This window comes from Nannospalax galili, unplaced genomic scaffold, assembly GCF_000622305.1.
Source record: "Nannospalax galili isolate Female #2095 unplaced genomic scaffold, S.galili_v1.0 scaffold724, whole genome shotgun sequence".
NCBI classification, from domain to species: Eukaryota; Metazoa; Chordata; class Mammalia; order Rodentia; family Spalacidae; genus Nannospalax; species Nannospalax galili.
This window is the reverse complement of record NW_008350617.1, coordinates 496987-514773: the sequence shown is the minus strand read 5'-3', so window position 1 is coordinate 514773 and position 17787 is coordinate 496987. Positions and strand designations below refer to the sequence as shown.

At 48.5% G+C, this 17787-nt stretch overlaps 2 protein-coding genes across 2 annotated transcripts in view; one reads left to right on the top strand and one right to left on the bottom strand.

Moving 5' to 3' along the window:
- The first annotated feature begins 883 nt into the window (after positions 1-883).
- On the top strand, positions 884-2573 carry Map1lc3a (microtubule associated protein 1 light chain 3 alpha). The gene is made up of 4 exons (XM_029570819.1): positions 884-1156; positions 1446-1501; positions 1581-1687; positions 1971-2573. Exons 1-4 carry the CDS (start codon positions 1117-1119, stop codon positions 2131-2133), a joined length of 366 nt encoding a protein of 121 aa, XP_029426679.1. The 5' UTR covers positions 884-1116; the 3' UTR covers positions 2134-2573.
- Positions 2574-2756: 183 nt separating this feature from the next.
- Positions 2757-17787, bottom strand: part of Pigu (phosphatidylinositol glycan anchor biosynthesis class U) — a 109856-nt gene continuing 94825 nt past the window's right edge. Inside the window, exons 11-12 of the mRNA XM_008847888.2 lie at positions 15171-15313; positions 2757-3181 (exon numbers count right to left, since the gene is read on the bottom strand). Of these exons, the coding sequence (XP_008846110.1) occupies positions 3068-3181; positions 15171-15313 (257 nt within the window). The 3' untranslated portion in view covers positions 2757-3067. The remainder of the gene's footprint in view (positions 3182-15170; positions 15314-17787) is intronic.

The following is a 17787-nucleotide window of genomic DNA, read 5'->3' as shown; positions in this document are numbered from 1 at the left end:
TTCCTACCTTTTATTTCCAGGCTGGCCTCCAACTCGCCATGTAGCAGAGGATGACTTTGAACTTCCTGATCCTCCTATCTCTACTTCCAAGTGCTGGGATTAACAGGCTTGGGCACCATTCCCAGGTCTGAATCAAGGGCTTTGTGCATGCTAAGCAAAAATCTTACAAACTGAGCCAGATCTCCAGCTCTTGGTCTTTCGCAGCAGGATCTCACTCTAGTCCAGGCTGGCCTGAACTCCCACCGATCCTCCTCTTCCCAGAGTGCCAGCATTACAGGTGTGAGACACCATGCCTGGCATGGATCCTGCTCTTTAACTCACTTTGTCAAGTTCTTCAGGAGCTGCCTTTCCATGTTCGTGGAGGCTTTTGTTGTTGTTTGGTTTGGGGGGGGGGTGTTGGGAATTTAGGGACAGGCAAGCACTCAGTGGTAATGAGCTATATTCCCAGTCCATACATTCTTTCGGTCCTCTCAACGACTGAACTCATGGGCTATCACTGCAGCCTATTTTCTATCCCTGGCTAACTGCCTCAGCTCTATCCTCCGGTTCAGTGATTTTCTCTCTTGCTGTATCTAATTCTCCTCTCGCCTCACCCTTGGCCGTAGGCTGTTCTACAGTTCTCTTCAGGCTGGGCTGCTCCATTCTGGCGAGCTGCTCTTGGTTCTAATGCTCATCCCCACGCCCCTTTTACTCCGAGCGCGTATGAACCGCACAGACTTGAACCCAGAGGCAGCTCTATGGCTCCCCCCCCCCCAATCTGAGCTGCAAAGAAAGACTGCCGCAGACCGTGACGTCACAGGGCTGTGACTCGCCCCGCAGCTCCGCCCCCTCGCGTCCTGCGCCGGGAATCCAGGCTGCCTGCGCCGTGACGTCACGAATCCGGGCGTGTGGGTTTTCCGTCGGCCCAATGGGAGCGGCGCGCCGGCTTCCCCTTTAAGGAATGTTGTGACCTGACGTCACCCAGGCGAGTTACCTCTTGCTGCCGCCGCCGCCAGGCTCAGCGCTAGTCCCGCAGCCCTTGAACGCGAGCCCCGGAGCCCCCGGCGCACCGAACCGCAGCCACATCCCGAACCGCGCGCCCCGAGCCCCGGCCGCGCGCCCCGTCGGGCCCGCGCCATGCCCTCGGACCGGCCTTTCAAGCAGCGGCGAAGCTTCGGTGAGGCCCTGGGGCGACCCGCGAGCGGGAACCGGGGGGGTGGGGGTGCCGACGAACCCCGACTGCCGCGGGTGACGTCAGCCCATGACGTCAGGCCCGGCCGGCCGGGACCCCCAGACCTAGAGGCCGCGAGGCCTGCGGGGTCGCCCTGCTCCCCGCCGCGTCCCTGGCCGTGGGCTGCGGGCCTGACGGCCCCAGGGGCGGGCGCGGAGCCGCCCCTCGTGGCCGACGAGGCGGAGTTACGGGGAGGCCTCAGCCTGCCGGGCCTCACTCCGACCGCTGTCCGCAGCCGACCGCTGTAAGGAGGTGCAGCAGATCCGCGACCAGCACCCCAGCAAGATCCCGGTGAGTCTAACCCGCCACGCCCTGCCCGCCCCACGTCCCGCCTCCGGCTGATGCGTCCCCTGCCCACCCCTCCTGCCAGGTGATCATCGAACGCTACAAGGGTGAGAAGCAGCTGCCTGTCCTGGATAAGACCAAGTTTCTGGTCCCAGACCATGTCAACATGAGCGAGTTGGTCAAGATCATCCGGTGTGTGAGCAGCATCCTAACTAAAGGGGACTTGGGTGGGGCCAGGGCTGAGTTCCACTGGGAAGGGGTGGAGCAGGCCGAGGGGCGTGGGATGGGAAGTCAGACCCCTGTTCTAGGAGGCTGGGAAAGGTCAAGGTCAGGGTTGAAGTCAACTTCAGTTAAAAGGTGAGAGCCTCTAGCCGGGGCTGGGATGGGGAAAGTGGAGGCTCAGAAACACTGGGAGGGTTAGCTAGGCACCCAGCAGACGGGCCCCCTCACCTGGCAGGCCCTGCTGCCTCCGCAGGCGCCGCCTGCAGCTGAACCCCACGCAGGCCTTCTTCCTGCTGGTGAACCAGCACAGCATGGTGAGCGTGTCCACGCCCATCGCCGACATCTATGAGCAAGAGAAGGATGAGGACGGCTTCCTCTACATGGTCTACGCCTCCCAAGAAACCTTCGGCTTCTGAGCCAGCAGTAGGGGGGTGGGGATTTGGGAGTGGAGGGTCCTGGTCAGGCTCTCCCCAGGGAGCTTCTGGCTCCCAAACTGAGCCATCACCACCCCTGGTGGGTTGGATAGAGATGTGGCCCCCTAGCTAGGGGCACCAGCCAGCCTGCAATGCCCTGGGGTGGGACCTGGGCCAGTCATGTTAAAGGTTGCCCCTCTGGGTGCTGGCTGGGTTGGGAGAGGGTGGGGAGCACCCCCCCAGCACCCCTGCCGTGTGGTTTGTCTTTTTTTTTAGGCCCCTGCCTGTCTGCCCACCAGTCCCCTCATCCACCAGAGGCTCTGCTCCCTGCCATGACCTGCCCACACCTGAAAGACTGGCCCTTGGCTCCCCCTGTCCCCACATAGTGTATGGATCTGTGGTCATTACCTCTGCAGAATAAAGATTGCTCAGGCCTGCCTGGCCCTTTGCCTCCAGCTGCTTGCTTGGGAGCAGGGAGGGGTGCTAGGTGACACCCGTGGACACAGTCAGGAATACAGACTTGTGTTCTGTGGACTTTGGGCTCCTTGGAAACCCACTCCTTTGTGTATTATACCATGTAGTATTGGGGGCCAAGCCCACCTCCCACCTCTAAGAATAGATGTTGGCATAACAAAAAACACATTTATTAAGTAGTCACAACCTATCAAGCCCTGCTCACCTGCTACTTCCCCTTCCTTCCTGGGAGGGGACTCTGCAGAGACACAAAGTGGGGATCCAAGTGGGATATTCCCAGCTTCTCCCCATGGGCCTTGCCAACTATGGGTCCCCTATGGTGCCAGAGATTTGTGACCCTGGACTTGAACCTCTTCTGCCTGAAGACTCGCCTGCTAGCAACCAGAATGGGGGGGCGGGGACCTAGCCCAGCTTCTGGCCCTCCCCCCCCCCTTGAGTCTGTACAGCCCTATGCCAGCCAGGGCTACTTGAGTACAAGCATGGCCTCTGTGCCATCCTTGGCAGTCAAGTAGAGACCATGTGTGAGGTAGTACTCCCGCCGCAGGAAGGCATAAAAGTAGTCAGAGATGAGCAGGATCTGGGGGAGAAGAGAGAGTAGAGAGTATGAGAAGCTGTCCGGCACCTTCCTGAATCAGGGCCTCTTGTGTGGTTAGGAGACAGACCAGTCCCTGCCTGACCTCCATCAAAGTCCAGCCTTTAGACCTGTCCAGGAACCTCTTTCCCTCTGGGCATATAACTGACCCCAAAAGATGTTTTTTCCCTAGCTGAAACTCCCTATGTAGACCAGGTTGGCCTTGATCTCATAGGGATCTTTGTGCTTCTGCCTCCCAAGTGCTGGGATTGAAAGCATGAGCCACCACATGACCCTGAAAGCTCTCACTGGTTACTCAGTTCTGTGCTTCATCCTCTGCTTCCCACTGCTGGTTTCTACCTCCATCCCAGAATGGGGAACCCAGCTTTTTTTTTTTTTTTTTTTTTTCTTTGTCTTTTTAAGACAGGGTCTCCCTGTAGCCCCAGCTGGGCTGGAACTCACAGATCCACCTGCCTCTGCCTCCTGAGTGCTGGGATTAAAGACTTGCACCACTGTGTTCAGCCTGTATTTTAGGGACTAGAGAGATGACTCAGTGGTAAAGAGTAGCTATTGCTCTTCCGGAGGACCCAGAAACATCAGGTGGTTCAGAACTACCTGTTACTCCAGCTCCTGGAGAACCCAACACCTCTGGCTTCTACAGGCACCTGTACTCACATGCACACAACCACACACAGACATACATATACACATAATTGGAAAATAAAAATTTTAATTATGTGCATATATATCTTGAGTGTGGGTGTATGCGAGTGCATTGCTTACAGAGGCCAGAATAGGGTGTTGGGAGTCTCTGGAACTGGAGTTACAGGTGGTTGTAAACCACCTGACATGGGTACTGGAAACTGAACTCTGGTCCTCTGCAAGGGCAATCAGGCTCTTAACTGCTGAGCACCCAAACCAGTATTTTCTTTTTTAAATATTTATTATTTTATGTGCATGCATGTAATTGCCTGCATGTAGGTAAGTGCACCTGTGTCGTGCAATGGCCACAGAAGACAGAAGAGACTGTCGGATCCCCTGGAACTGAAGTTACAGACAGTTGTTAGCTGCCATATGGGTGCTGGCATTCGAACCTAAGTCTTCTGCAAGAACAGTCAGTGTTCTTAACCCCTGAGCCATTTCTCCACCTCCCCCAAACCAATATATTTTTTTAATTTACTATTTTTACATGTATGCTTGTATTGCCTGCATGTAGGTAAGTGCACCCATGTAGTGCAATGCTGTCAGAAGACGGAAGAGACTGTAGGAGCCCCTGGGACTAGAGTTACGGACAGCTGTTAGCTGCCATGTGGGTGCTGGAATTCGAACCCAGGTCTTCTGCAAGAACAATCAGTGTTCTTAACTGCTGAGCCATCTCTCCAGCCCCCAAAACAGTATTTTCAAAACTAGTGGTATATGCACCTTGCCCCTCTGCCCACAGGCATTTCCCATCCAGCCTCCCCTGGTCAAACCTCTCACCAGGCACCTGTGCTCCATCTTCTGTCCAGGAGCACAGGCCACAGAACTGTGACATTTCTCCCATATACCAAGACCCATGAAGTCTAACTCAAACAATTCTTACCATCCCCATAGCTGACACTCCCAAGAAAGCCACTGTCATGTTTTAAATAGCACCCAAACTACCTCGTAAGGCTTCCTGCTTTCAAACCTTCCCCCAGTCCATGTAGGCAGAGGAAGCTTTTCAAAACAAATCTCATCATGTTACTACTTGGCTTCAGTGCTCCCAAAGGCTGCTTGTGCTTCACACTCCTCAGGCCTTGCACTTGGTCCCTCCTATACACAGGCATCACCTCCCTGGACCACCTCTCATTACAGGATCTTTGCTGTTTCTTCTGCCTAGACCATTTTCATCTAGTCAATATCAATCTGCCCTTAAATGTCTGGAAGGCTTCTGTACCCCAAGATTAGGTCCTAACCCCAATAACCTATCTGTTGACACAAACTCATTCAAGCTGCAACTTTTTACATTCAGCTGTGTGAGCTGAATAACGCCTCTGCTAGATGGCTCCATCAGGATGGACCCTGAGCAGTTATGTCACTGTGGCATTTCTGTGCTTCATACAGTCTGCGTGTCCCATTCTGGACCACAGATCAAAGGGGGCCAAGAATCCCAGCTCACTGTTGCCCTAAATGGAGGCCCCAGAGATTCCCCACCTCACTAGATCCCGAAGACTATAATCCTACTCAGCCCAAACTGCCTAAGCCCTCAGTAACAGGAGCAGGAGAGTACCCGGCCTCACAGAAGGAAGTTGGGACAGGCACACTATCACAGACACCACAGTTCTAAGGGACTTAGGGGCTCTCAGAGTGCCAGCACCAACTACCAGCACAGATGAGAACACTTGGGCCTTAGAGCAGGGCAGACACTCAGCCAAGGTTTTAGGTCAGGTCAGAGGTTGAACTTAGCCTGGGATCTAGGCCTCTAGAACCCTGCCCTAGGCAGCTGTACACTCATCTGAAGGTAACAAGAGCAGCTAAGGAGACCTGGAGGGGCCAGCAGCACTGCTGCCATTCCCTGAATGATCCCTGTTTTACCAACAGGAAAATTGAGGCTCAAGACAATTAGGTGAACCAAGGCTACACTTGGAGTCAGGGCTAGTGGGCATGTCCTCAAGTGTGATGTGCCACAGGTTCAGTCCACGAAAGGACAAAGGGTTCTGTAGCATAGCAACAAACAACCAGGCGCCCTGAGGCTCTGCCACAGATGCCTAGTGCATAGCCCTTGGCCAGCTTGGTGACCCCAGAAATGCTGACCTTGTGCCTTGGGGTCCTGGTTCCTCATCCAAACTCCAAGATGCCCTGTCTAGGGAAGGGGAGCCTCATCTCTGTGCCAGAGTATGTGAGGGGCAGGTGCAAATTCATAATTCAAATTCAAGCCAAACGAGGCAAAATTCAGTGTTACACAGTAATCATCTGGGTAAGTCCGAGGAAGGCAACCCAAACTATTAGGTTATTAGGTTGAGCCATATTTTGGAAGTAACATTTTTTTCAGATTAACAGTGTTTGTTTGGTTTTTTGGTCTTTTTTGAGACAGGGTCTCCCTGTGGCCCTAGCTGTCCTAGAACTCACTAGGTAGACCACAGAGATTCACCTGCCTCTGACTCCCAAGTGCTGGGATTAAAGGTGTGTGCCACCACGCCTGGCAGATTAGCAGTGTTTTAATGGCAATTTTATAGGATCCAACCTAATGTGATATAGGATGAAAGATATAAATATTAGCCTTCGCATATTATTCAGAGGGACCAGAAAAAATAACAATAGGGCATCATGGAGGAACTTTTTTTCTTGCTTGTTTGGTTTTTGAGACAGGATCTCAGGAGCCCAGGTTGACTTGCTATGCAGCCTAGGATGAGCTTGAACTCCTGATCCCCTGTCTCTACCTCTCAAGTGCTGGAATTACTTAGCTACAGTCAACCTGAGGCAAGCCTGGTTCACCACACCTTGCTCCGTAACTATTCTATTTATAAGCCTTAAGTTTATATATCATGTACGTGTATTATTTTGATTAAAAAAAAAAAAACTCGGGCAAGGCATGGTGGCACACACTTGTAATCCTACCACTTGGGAGGAGGATTACTGCAAGTTTGAGATCAGACTGGGCTATATAGTGAGGTCCAGGTCAGCATGGGCTACAGAGTAAGACCATATTTCAAAACAAATCCAAAAACTAAATAGACAAACTTTTCTTTCAGAAGAATTCCAAGTATTATATACTGATCCATCTCAGAGGGCAGAACTTAGTTTTTGCCTACTCTCTGCCCCATAGGTGGGCTAGACCTACGGGCCTATTTCCTGCTTGGCAGCAGAGAGAGGCCAATCACTGCAGTGGGGAAACGTGGCAACCATATGCCAAGGGTTAACATCAGCTTGAAATCACAAGGCTGGCACGTCCCAACAGGATGGAGGATGCAATGAGTGCGGTGCTTGGCTTGAGGATTCTTTAAAAAGATCCAAGTCTCAGTGTAATGACAAATATCAGACAAGCATACTTAATTGTAGGACCTGGCCAGTGCTCCTTAAAGTCTGTTAAGGTCATGAAAAACAAACAAACAATAGAGAACCCTGGGCAGATACAACTCTAAATATAACATGGTCCCCTTGGTTGGTCCTGGAACAGGAGGACATAACTAGAAAAGTAAAATCCCAGGGAAACCTGGCATTTAGTTGATGGCAATGTCCCAGAGTGGTTTGTTAGTTTGACAAAAGCGCCATGCAACTCAAGAAGCTAATAACACAAGACAGTGAGTATGGAATATGCAGGACCTCTCTGTGCTATCTGCAGCTTTTCTATGACTAAGATAAATAAAAATGTTCATCTAAAGAAACAAAAAGCTATTCTGGTCTTTTTTGTTGTTACTGATTTTGCTTTTGAATCGGTCTCTTGTAGCTCAGACTTGCCTTGAACTGTATAGTAAAGGAGACCCTTAAACTTCTGAACCTCCTGCTTCCACCTCCCAAATGCTGGGATTACAGGTAATCCACCATACTTGATTGTATGGGGTAATGTATGGGGTAATGGAGACTGCCTGTTGTGGCTAACCACCCTGCCTCTTCCTTCCGATCAATCTCTACACATCCAGACTTTCTACAGGGCCCCTTTTCACACCGTGCAGGGATAAAAGGCATTGCCATCATGCCTGGCACCAACAAAGCCATTTCTTATTGGGAAGGGGGTCTCCCTCATCCTCCCTTGCTCCTGAGATACATTTTGTTTTCAGACAGGGTCTCACTCTGCAGCCCAGGCTGCCCTAGAACTCAGTGAATCTCCTTCCTTCAGTCTTGAGTGCTTGGATAACAAGCATAAGCCACCACACCAAACCCCAGACTGGACTCCTGGGTTATCTTCAGAGATATGTGTGCACTAAACACACACACACACACACACACACACACACACACAAACACATTCTCCATGGTCACCTCAGGCCTCTGCTACTTCCCTCTTTCCTCTGTCTACCTGATCAGCAGCCCCAATCTCCTGCTTGTCTGTCAGGAGTCTTCTTCTATAATCCCATGCTCAGTATATGATCCCAATGGGGTGGCATCTGCTCCAGCTCTGGGGCTCTAGGCCTGGGGGCCTGTGCTGGTCCCTACCCTTTCGGCATTATCCTCCAGGGATAGCTTGGTAAGACTTCACTACTCTCACTGGTGGCCAAAGGGCTATTCTCCTCTGGTCTGTGGTGGAGACTATGGGGTAGGCAGGGATGTGGTGGGTCAAATCAGAAACAAAATGAGATACAGAGCATGTTTCCATACAGAGAAGGACAGAAGAGAGTCAGAAACAAGCATATTCTGAGTATCTACTCCTGGTCAGGCTCCTATTTATTTATTTATTTATTTATTTTTGATACAAGGTCTCCAGGCTGGCCTTGAACTCACAAAGATCCACCTGCCTCTGCCTCCCGAGTGGAGTGCTGGGATTAAAGGCGTGTGCCACCATGCCTAGCTATTTATTTTTATTTTTTTTAAGTATGTGTACCTGTGTGCTGGTGCCTGCAGGGGCCAGAGGTATCGGATCCTCTTGGAACTGCAGTTACATGTGGTTATGAGCTGCCTGACATGTGAGCTAGGAATTGAACTTGGGTCCTCTACAAGAGCAGTATATGGCCCTTGCCATGCCCTTAAAAAAAATACTACACTCTGGGTTGGAGAGATGGCTTTTACAGAGGACCTGGGTTCAGTTCCCAGCACCCACATAGTAGCTAACAACTGTCTGTAACTCCAGTACCAGGGAATCTGACACATTCTTCTGACTTCCACAGGTACTGCACAACACAGATATATTTACATGCAAGCAATACATTCATACATGTAAAATAAAAATAAAAATAGTAAAATATATTTTAAAAAAATACTATACCTTTCACAACTCTCTCATCTGGGGTCCATTTATAATCCCAATGCAGAGATTTGGACAAGGGTCTAACCCAGGGTCACATGTGCAGTAAGTGCAAGGTCCTATATCATCAGTCCTACCTAAGTCCTGAACCTGAGTTCTTCCCAACACCCCATACCCTCGGACTATGCACCCACACATATTGGGTCCTGCAGTGGCCAGGGCTGGCTGATGCTCCATGTTAAAACCCTGTGGGGCTGCTCTCCCCAGTTTACAGGCCTGTCACTCAGACAGGAAAAACCAGATCCTTTTTCGAATAGGCAAAGTAAGTTTGAGACTTCAGAGCCAGGTAGACTGTCAGCCTTGACCAACTAGAGTCTCTGGACTGCAGCCTCCTGGAAACATACATGTGGTCACCTCCCCAGGCCTCTTGCTTCTGTTGGAGGTACTGACACTCTTGGGGACATTTAAGTGGTTGCCATAGGTGGCAAAGAGCAGCTTCCTCTGCCACCAGCCTGGAGCAGAGGCAAGTGGGAGCCAGAAGAGGCTGGCAGCAGCTGTGGAGCTATGATCCGCACGCCCATAGTACCAAACAGACAGTACACAGGAGGGAGCAGTAAACACAGCTTCACCTGCCTGCTCTCAAGATGCAAAATAACAGGGAAAACAGCATGGTGGCACATGCCTGTAACCCCAGTATTTGGGAGATGGAGGCAGAATCAGAAATTCATGTTCATTTTCAGCTACATAGTAATATTGAGGCTGGCCTGTGCTAGAAGAGATCCTGTCTCAAAACAAAAACAACAAAAAGCCAGGGGAATTGCTGGACTGCAAGTCAAGGTTACCAGGTAAGACTGTAGATTAGGGCCACAGTAGCAACTGTTATTTACCTGGCCCTTTTCAGTTCTCAAAAGCACTCTTGTCCAATAGCATACTGAGTCCTCATAGCCACCTCCAGATGAAAAAAAACCAAGGGTACAGTCTCTTACCAGCCTATAGTAGTCTCTTAGACACCAGGAATCCAGCCTCACACCTTTATCTCTTCTCTTCCTAAGGATACAGTTTATAGAATCTGAATCTGATCACATTTTTTCTTAGCTTAAAGGCTCAGCCTGAACCTCAGCTTAATGAAGTCCCAAGAGCCATGTGGCTCTGAACGCTGCTACTCTGAGATGTTCTGTCTTTGCCAGACCACAGCCAGTCCTACGCAACCACCAGGAGCACACAGCATTCGTCTCCTCTATTTTCCTTCTCTCTTCTCATACACTTCCTTCCCCCATTCTCATACCTAGAATGCAATGAGATCCTGTATGTTCCCCAGGACTATACTTAGAAACTATGTCCCCCAAGAAACTTCCTTAACAGCCCTGGCTCTGGGCTCCCAGAGACATGCTGATTCCATCCACTGCCCTGTCCTGCCTGGTTTTTTTTTTTTTTTGTTTTTTTTTTTTCATTCTCTCCTGCAGACTGTGGGCTCCTTGGAAAGAGTCTGTGTCTCATTCACCTAAAGGGCTGTCAGAGAACAGTAGTTATATGTATGGAGTATGATGGGTTCTCTCATGCAGGGCTTAAAAAAGGAGGTTCTGGCTGGGCATGGTGGAGCATGCCTTTAGTCCCAGCACTTGGGAGGCAGAGGCAGGCAGATCTCTGTGAGTTCAAGGCCAGCCTGGTCTACATAGTGAGTTCCAGGACAGCTGGGGCTACAGGGAGAGGTTCCTCATCTGTGTAAGCAAGCAAAGATTACCAAGATATTTTTTTAAAGATACTTGTGTTGGCTGGGTGTGGTGGCACACGCCTTTAATCCCAGCATTTGGGAGGCAGAGGCAGGGGGATCTCTGGAGTTCCAAGACAGCTGGGGCTACAGGGAGGCCCTGTCTCAAAAAGACCAAAAAAAAAGATATTTTGTATCACAATGCCAGTTATAAAACACACACACACACACACACACACACACACACACACACAAACTCTCCGTAAGTACATGATATTTGTAAACATAGAGAAAAGCCCAGAAGGCCAAACAAGCACATGATTCAGATTACAGAGATCAGAAGTGGCCAGCCTGTAGTAAACCATCCCTAAGCATGAGCCACTATTAATTATAATTTTCAGGGACGATTTCCTTACGTTGTTTTTAAATTTATTTAAGGTAACTGGGATGCTTTGCCTGATTCTTTTAGAAAAACAAAATTTATACAAACTCTTTTTCTTGTTAATATGCAAATCCTTGATCAATTTATTATGCCCGTAACCCCAGAACTTGGTAGACAGAGGCAGGAAGATTAGGAGTTCAAGGCCGGCCTCAGCTACATAGCAAATTGGAGATAAGCCAGGATGTATGAGACCCTGTCCAAAATGAAAAAAAGGAAGGAAGGGGATGGAGAGATGGCTCAACGGTTAAGAGCACTGACTGCTTTTGCAGAGGACCTGGGTTCGAGTCCCAGCACCCACATGGCAGCTACAAACCATCCTTAACTCCAGTTCCAGGGGAATCCGAAACCCTCTTCTGACTTCCATGGCGTTGCATACCATGGGTGCACTCACACACATGCAGGCAATAGATTTTCTCCTTCCCACAACTGGCAGACTGAATGCTGCTCTCAAGAGTTTGCTTTGAATATCTTAAGAGCACATTGTTCTTCCTATTTCCCACAATAACAAGTGATTAATGGCAATAGGACCCACAGGTTACTTCAAATCCAATAAACGCCCTATGATGTAGGGATTATCACCCTGGAACCTGACATTGAGAAATTGTAACCCAAAGAAGTCAAATCACATGCTGAAGGTCACAAAGTTGAGGGAGTTGGGGTTGGGGGAGACTTTAAGCAATCAAAGGACCTCAGTCTTCCCTTCTCTCTCACACTCAAACACATACATACACAGACCAGCACACATACCTCAAAGATGGTTTACTACTGTCATTTCCTGTTACTAACTCCGAGGCAATGGTAATTAGCAAAGATGTATGCCACATGATGAAAAATATTTAATGGCCTCCAAGGGAAAGAACAGAGGCTTAGTCACTGGTGTACCTACTACTGGGGTAACTAGTAATCTACATATATTCATTTTGTAATAGAGCATGACACTTATCAACATGAACAGAGCAAGACTAACAAAACTCAACAGGCCAAGACGTTCTCTATATTCTATATAGATAAAGCTTTTGGTTTAGCAATGATGGTCCAGGTTCTGGGCACCTACTTGAATTCTGTGGCCATTTTGGCTCCCAGGATAGCTCTGATCTGCCCATACCAGGGAGGGAAGGAGGAGGCCAGGGGAACACAGGTACCTTCCCACTAAAAAGGTATTCATAGGAGCAAGCTGTGGGATGAGTGCATGTGTCTGAATGCCATACATCTAAACAGAAATCCCAGTACAGAGCAGGACTGGGTGTGGTTGTGCAGGACGGAAGGGAAACAAGAGTGGAGACAGCTGTTAGCCAGATGTGTGATTTCACCTCCATCTCTCTTTCCCTCCCCTCTCCATCCTGCCTTCCTCACTTTTTTTCCCCAGGAGGCAAGGTCTTGATATGTACAGGATATACATATGACCTCCTTATATAGCTCAGGCTTATCTAGAACTCAAGAACCTCTGCCTCAGCCTCCCAAGTGCTGGAATTACAGGCATGCACCACCACACCAGGCTTCCCCTTTCCTCCTTGCTCTCCAAATCTGAAAGGCCCAGTTCTTCTGACTTTCTTGCTCTCTCAACAGGAACACTAACTTGTTTCTACTATCCTCCATTAAATATTCGTCACCTCTGGTCACAGATCATATGATGTTTTCTCTGGCTGCCTTAGGTTTGTGCCACCTGATACATTCCTTTACTGATCTGGAAGCAGCATCAGCAACAGCAAACTGTCCTCTCTTCTTGCTATTCAAATACTGAGAGCGACTGGGTTGGATGGGAATCCTCTAGCAACATCCACACAGAAAACAGCAGTCCTAACATGCACTAGCAAATGCCCAATCTTCCCACCCTTCCTTTTTTTCCCCAGGCAGAAAATTCTGGAGGCAAGAAGTTCTCTGGGCCTATTATCTGGACCCATTCCTACAGCTTTGCATCCATCCCCTCTACGATGCAGGGGAAATGACTGGTTTTCCAACGGAATTAAAATGATAAATGGTACAACTGATTCTCTGAAGGCCATGGACAGAGTGTGACAAAAGAAAGTGGCAGAGTGGACCAAGGGCCTTCAGGAAGAGTGGACAATTTTTCTTTTAATTTTATTTATTATTTTTATGTGTATGTGTGTATTGCCTGCATGTAGGTAAGTGCACCCATGTCATGCAATGCCCATGGAAGACAGAAGAGGCTGTCGGATCACCTGGAAATGGAGTTACAGACAGGTGTTAGCTGCCATGTGGGTGCTGGGATTCAAACCCAAGTCTTCTGCAAGAACAGCCAGTGTTCTTAACTACTGAGCCATCTCTCCAGCCCCCAATTCTTTTTTTTTTAAATACTTTATTTATTATTGTTATGTGTAAGTGTATTGCCTGCATGCATGCATGCAAGTACACCCGTGTCGTGCAATGCCACGGAGGTCAGAAGAGGGCTTCAGATTCCCCTGGGACTGGAGTTAAGGACGGTTCCTAGTTGCCATGTGGATGCTGGGAACTGAACCTGGGTCCTCTGCAAGAGCAGTCAGTGCTCTTAACCACTGAGCCATCTCTCCAGCCCCCAAGAGTAGACAATTCTAAAGAGGGTTTTCCAGACTCTCTGCCACCAAACCTCCAGAAGAGCTAGCTAGAAGTACAAATTTCTGACTTTGTTTTCTACATTGAATCAACATCTCTAGGAGTGAGACTTAAGAATATAACAGGGGATAGGGATATTTATGTTCTATCCCTAGCACCACATAAACTGGGGGGTAGTTATGCATCCTTGTAATTCTAGCATTCAAAAGGTACACACAGAAGATCAGGAGTTCAAGGTCATCCTTGGCTAACAGCAAATTTGAGGCCAGTCTGGGCTACATGAGATCAGAAAAAGAAAAGGCATGGTGGTACATGCCTTTAATCCCAGCACTTGGGAGGCAGAGACAGGTTCTGTGAAATTGAAGTCAGCCTTCAGCCTGGTCTACATAGGGAGTCCTAGGCCAGCTGGGGCTACAGGGAGACCGTGTCTCGAGACAGACAGAAAGAGAGAGAGAGAAAGAAAGAATGAGAATATAACAAGAAAACAAAAATAATTATGGCAGGGAATTGATCTATCTGGGTTATTTTTTGTTTTGTTTTGTTTTTTTGACAGGATGTCATTATATCACCCTGGCTGACCTGAACTTACTACGTAAACCAGGCTGGCCTTGAACTCAGAGATCCAACCTGCCATTGCTAAACTACTGTGGGATTAAAGGTGTGCCCCACCAAACCTTGCCTGGGAATCTGGTTTTTTCTGTTTGTTTGTTTTTGGTGGGTTTTTTTTTTTTTTTTTGGTATTTTTGAGACAGGGTCTCCCTGTAGCCAGGACTGACCTGGATTCCCTATGGAGACCAGGCTGGCCTTGAACCATCCACCTGTTCTGCCTCCCAAGTGCTGGGATTAAAGGCCTGTGCCACCAAGCCTGGCTGGGAATCTGTATTTTCAGTAAGCTTCCGCTGAGTCTGATCCTTAAGGTGCTGTTCTGTGGAACCCAGCTACAGGCTTTCCTGGTTAGAGGAAGGGCCAGGCTCTTACCCTGCAGCACAATTTACACTTGGCTCATCCAATAGCCAGTACATCTTAGCTCCTGCTGTTCTCTCATCCTCCCCACCCTACCCTACTTGATGCACCTACCTAATGATGCCAACAAGGCACCATTACAGAGGGAGGTACCTCCTAACCTGAATTTGGTTCTTGGCTACACTCAGCAGGAGCATCCCCAGTCCTTCGTTTGTAAACTATATGGATAACACTATCTTTCTCTACTCTGTGAGGATTCAATGAAGAGACACTGAGTATGGTACCCAGCACATATACAACAAATTTAGTTTCACACTGCTTACTTCCCTATCCCCTCTAACCATGTGAGTTCTGTGATAGAGGAGCTATACCTCCTTTGTGTCCAAAGTCATAGGATAGGGAACCCAGGGCCACTGTTGACGGCCTGAGACTTAAACTGAATCCCTGATCCCATGCTGCCATCAACTCTTACCTGCCCAACGTTGAAGGTCAGTGTGATGGCATAAAAGAAATTAGAGTTGGCACTTCCTGCATAAATCCAGAGGTGCCACAGGACCGGGAAGAGTAAGGAGCAGACGATGATGATGCAGGCGAGGACAAAGATGTTCCGCAGGACTGCAAAGACAGATGTTCACAGTTAGCCTAGCACTCCTTTTCTGGCACCCTCATTCTGCTGGGGGTGGCCCCACAGGACAGAGAACAGCTCACATGGCTCAAAGGTAGAGCACTTCCAGAAATATTGTGTGCTAGGAGGCAAACCTCAGACCCAAGTCAATGGTTCCCTACATCCATACCTGGTGGAAACCTATATTTAAAGTTTTTCCTCCTACTGTGGGTTTGTCTGCCTGAAGACCAACCACAGTCAGCAATGTCATGAATGCCCCTGGGTATAACACAGAGGCCCTTTCATGAAGACACTGGCCTTCAACTCTCCAATCTCCTTACATGGGTGCTATCTCAACATGAGGGCTCATGGCTGGGAACTGTGTTATGAGCAGGTATGATAGAGCTCCATGGTGGGTCTACTTTGTGCCACAATCCACATGTAATAGAAACACATTCTCCATTCTCCTTAATTGCTGTCTCATATCCCTGTTTTGTTCTTCAAATGACCCTTCTTACTCTTCCTTAGATGATTTATAAATCTCTCTCTCTCTCTCCCTCCCTCCCCTTTTTCTCTGAGATAGGGTCTCATTGTAGCCTAGGCTGGCCTCAAACTAGCTGAAGATTACTTTCAATTCCTGGTCCTCCTGCTTCCATCTCCCAAGTGTTAGGATCATACCACACAATCTCTTTGTGATACCTTTCCTCTCTGACTTTACTCCCTGTTCCAGGGGAATGCTGAAACCTCTAGGGAAGAGCTATATACAAGAGTGGTCCTTGGACAAGCAGGCAGAGTCCAGTAAGACCTGTGGGGCAGATGATGGCCAAAGACTTGGCCTTTAGAGAAACCTGGGTTAATAGCCTGCTCTATCTAGCAAGTTGTAATGGCCTATGCCTGTAACCCAGTACTTAGAAAATGGAGGCAGAAAGATCAGTTGTTTGAAGCCAGCCTGGGATATGTGAGACCCTGTCCCAAAACAAAACAAAAGTTCCTGCTTTCATTTATGAGTAAGTTTCTGTATATTTTAGCTGCTTCATCTCTAAAATAGGGCTAAAATGCCTGTTATAAGAGTTAAATACGGGGCTGGAGAGATGGCTCAGTGGTTAAGAGCACTGACTGCTCTTGCAGAGGACTCAGGTTTGATTCCCAGCACCCACATGATGGCTACGAATCGTCCTTAACTCCAGTTCCAGGGGAATCCAAAGCCCTCTTCCAACTTCCATGGCATTGCATGACCCAAGTGCACTCACATACATGCAGGCAATACACTCATACACATAAAATAAGAATAATAAAATATTTTTAAAAAGTTAAATATGTAAAAGTCAGGTTTGGTTAGCAAATATAAAGTATCCCAGCACCCAGGAGAAAGGCTAAGGAGAGAAGATTACAAGTTTGGGGACAACCAGGGCTACATAAGTGAGATCCTGCCTCAAATAGCAAAACAACTGGAAAAGGATATGTGAAAAAAACCTAGACATATGCATTATTGCATTAGCTTTCTATACTTGCTGCTAAAACAAAAATTCCCAGCATCGAATTCCCCTGGAACTGGAGTTACAGACAGTGGTTAACCGCCATGTGGGTGCTGGGAATCAAACCCTGGTCCTCTGCAAGAACAGTCAGTGCTCTTAACTGCTGAGCCATCTCTCCAGGCCCCAGCTTACTATTTTAAGAAATACAATTTACTGTTACACTCTTCTGGAGGTCAGAAGTCCAGAATCAGTCTACCAGGCTGCAGTCAAGGGCTGAGCAGAGTTAAGTTCCTGTTGGATTCTATTGAGGAGAATCAACTTGCTTCTCTTTTCCAGAATGTTGGGGCCCTGCACTCTTTGGTTCACAAACCCCTTTCATCTTCAAAACCAGCCCTGGTGGGTTCAGGCCTTCTCACAGTCTGGTACTCTCACCTCTTTGGCTACTTTCTTCCGCTGTCTTGTTTTTTGTGGGATTTTGTTTTGTTTTTGTTGCTCTTTGCTTATTAAGTAGACTCATTTTTTAAAGCAGTTTTAGATTGACAGTGGGAGGCACAGAATGTCTCACCTTCCCCAGCTTCCATCTTTTCTACCTTAGAGATTCTTGTGACTACACTATGCCTACCTGAATAACTCAGGATAATCTCATCTTTTTTTGTCTTTTTGAGACAGGTTCTCTCTGTAGCCCCAGCTGGCCTGGAACTCCCTTTATAGACCAGGCTGGCCTTGGCAGAGAGATTTTCCCCTTCTGCCTCCTGAGTGCTGGGATTAAAGGCATGTGCCACCACACCCAGCTGTTGTTGTTTTAAAACTTCTTTAAATGGGAGCTGGAAAGACAGCCTAGTGGTTAAGAACACTGGTTGTTCTTGCAGAAGACCTGGGTTCGAATCCCAGACTCACATGGCAGCTAACAAATGTCTGTAACTCCAGTTCCAGGGGATCTGACAGCCTCCAAGGGCATTGCACGACACGGGTGCACTTACCTACATACCGGCAATACATGCATACCCATA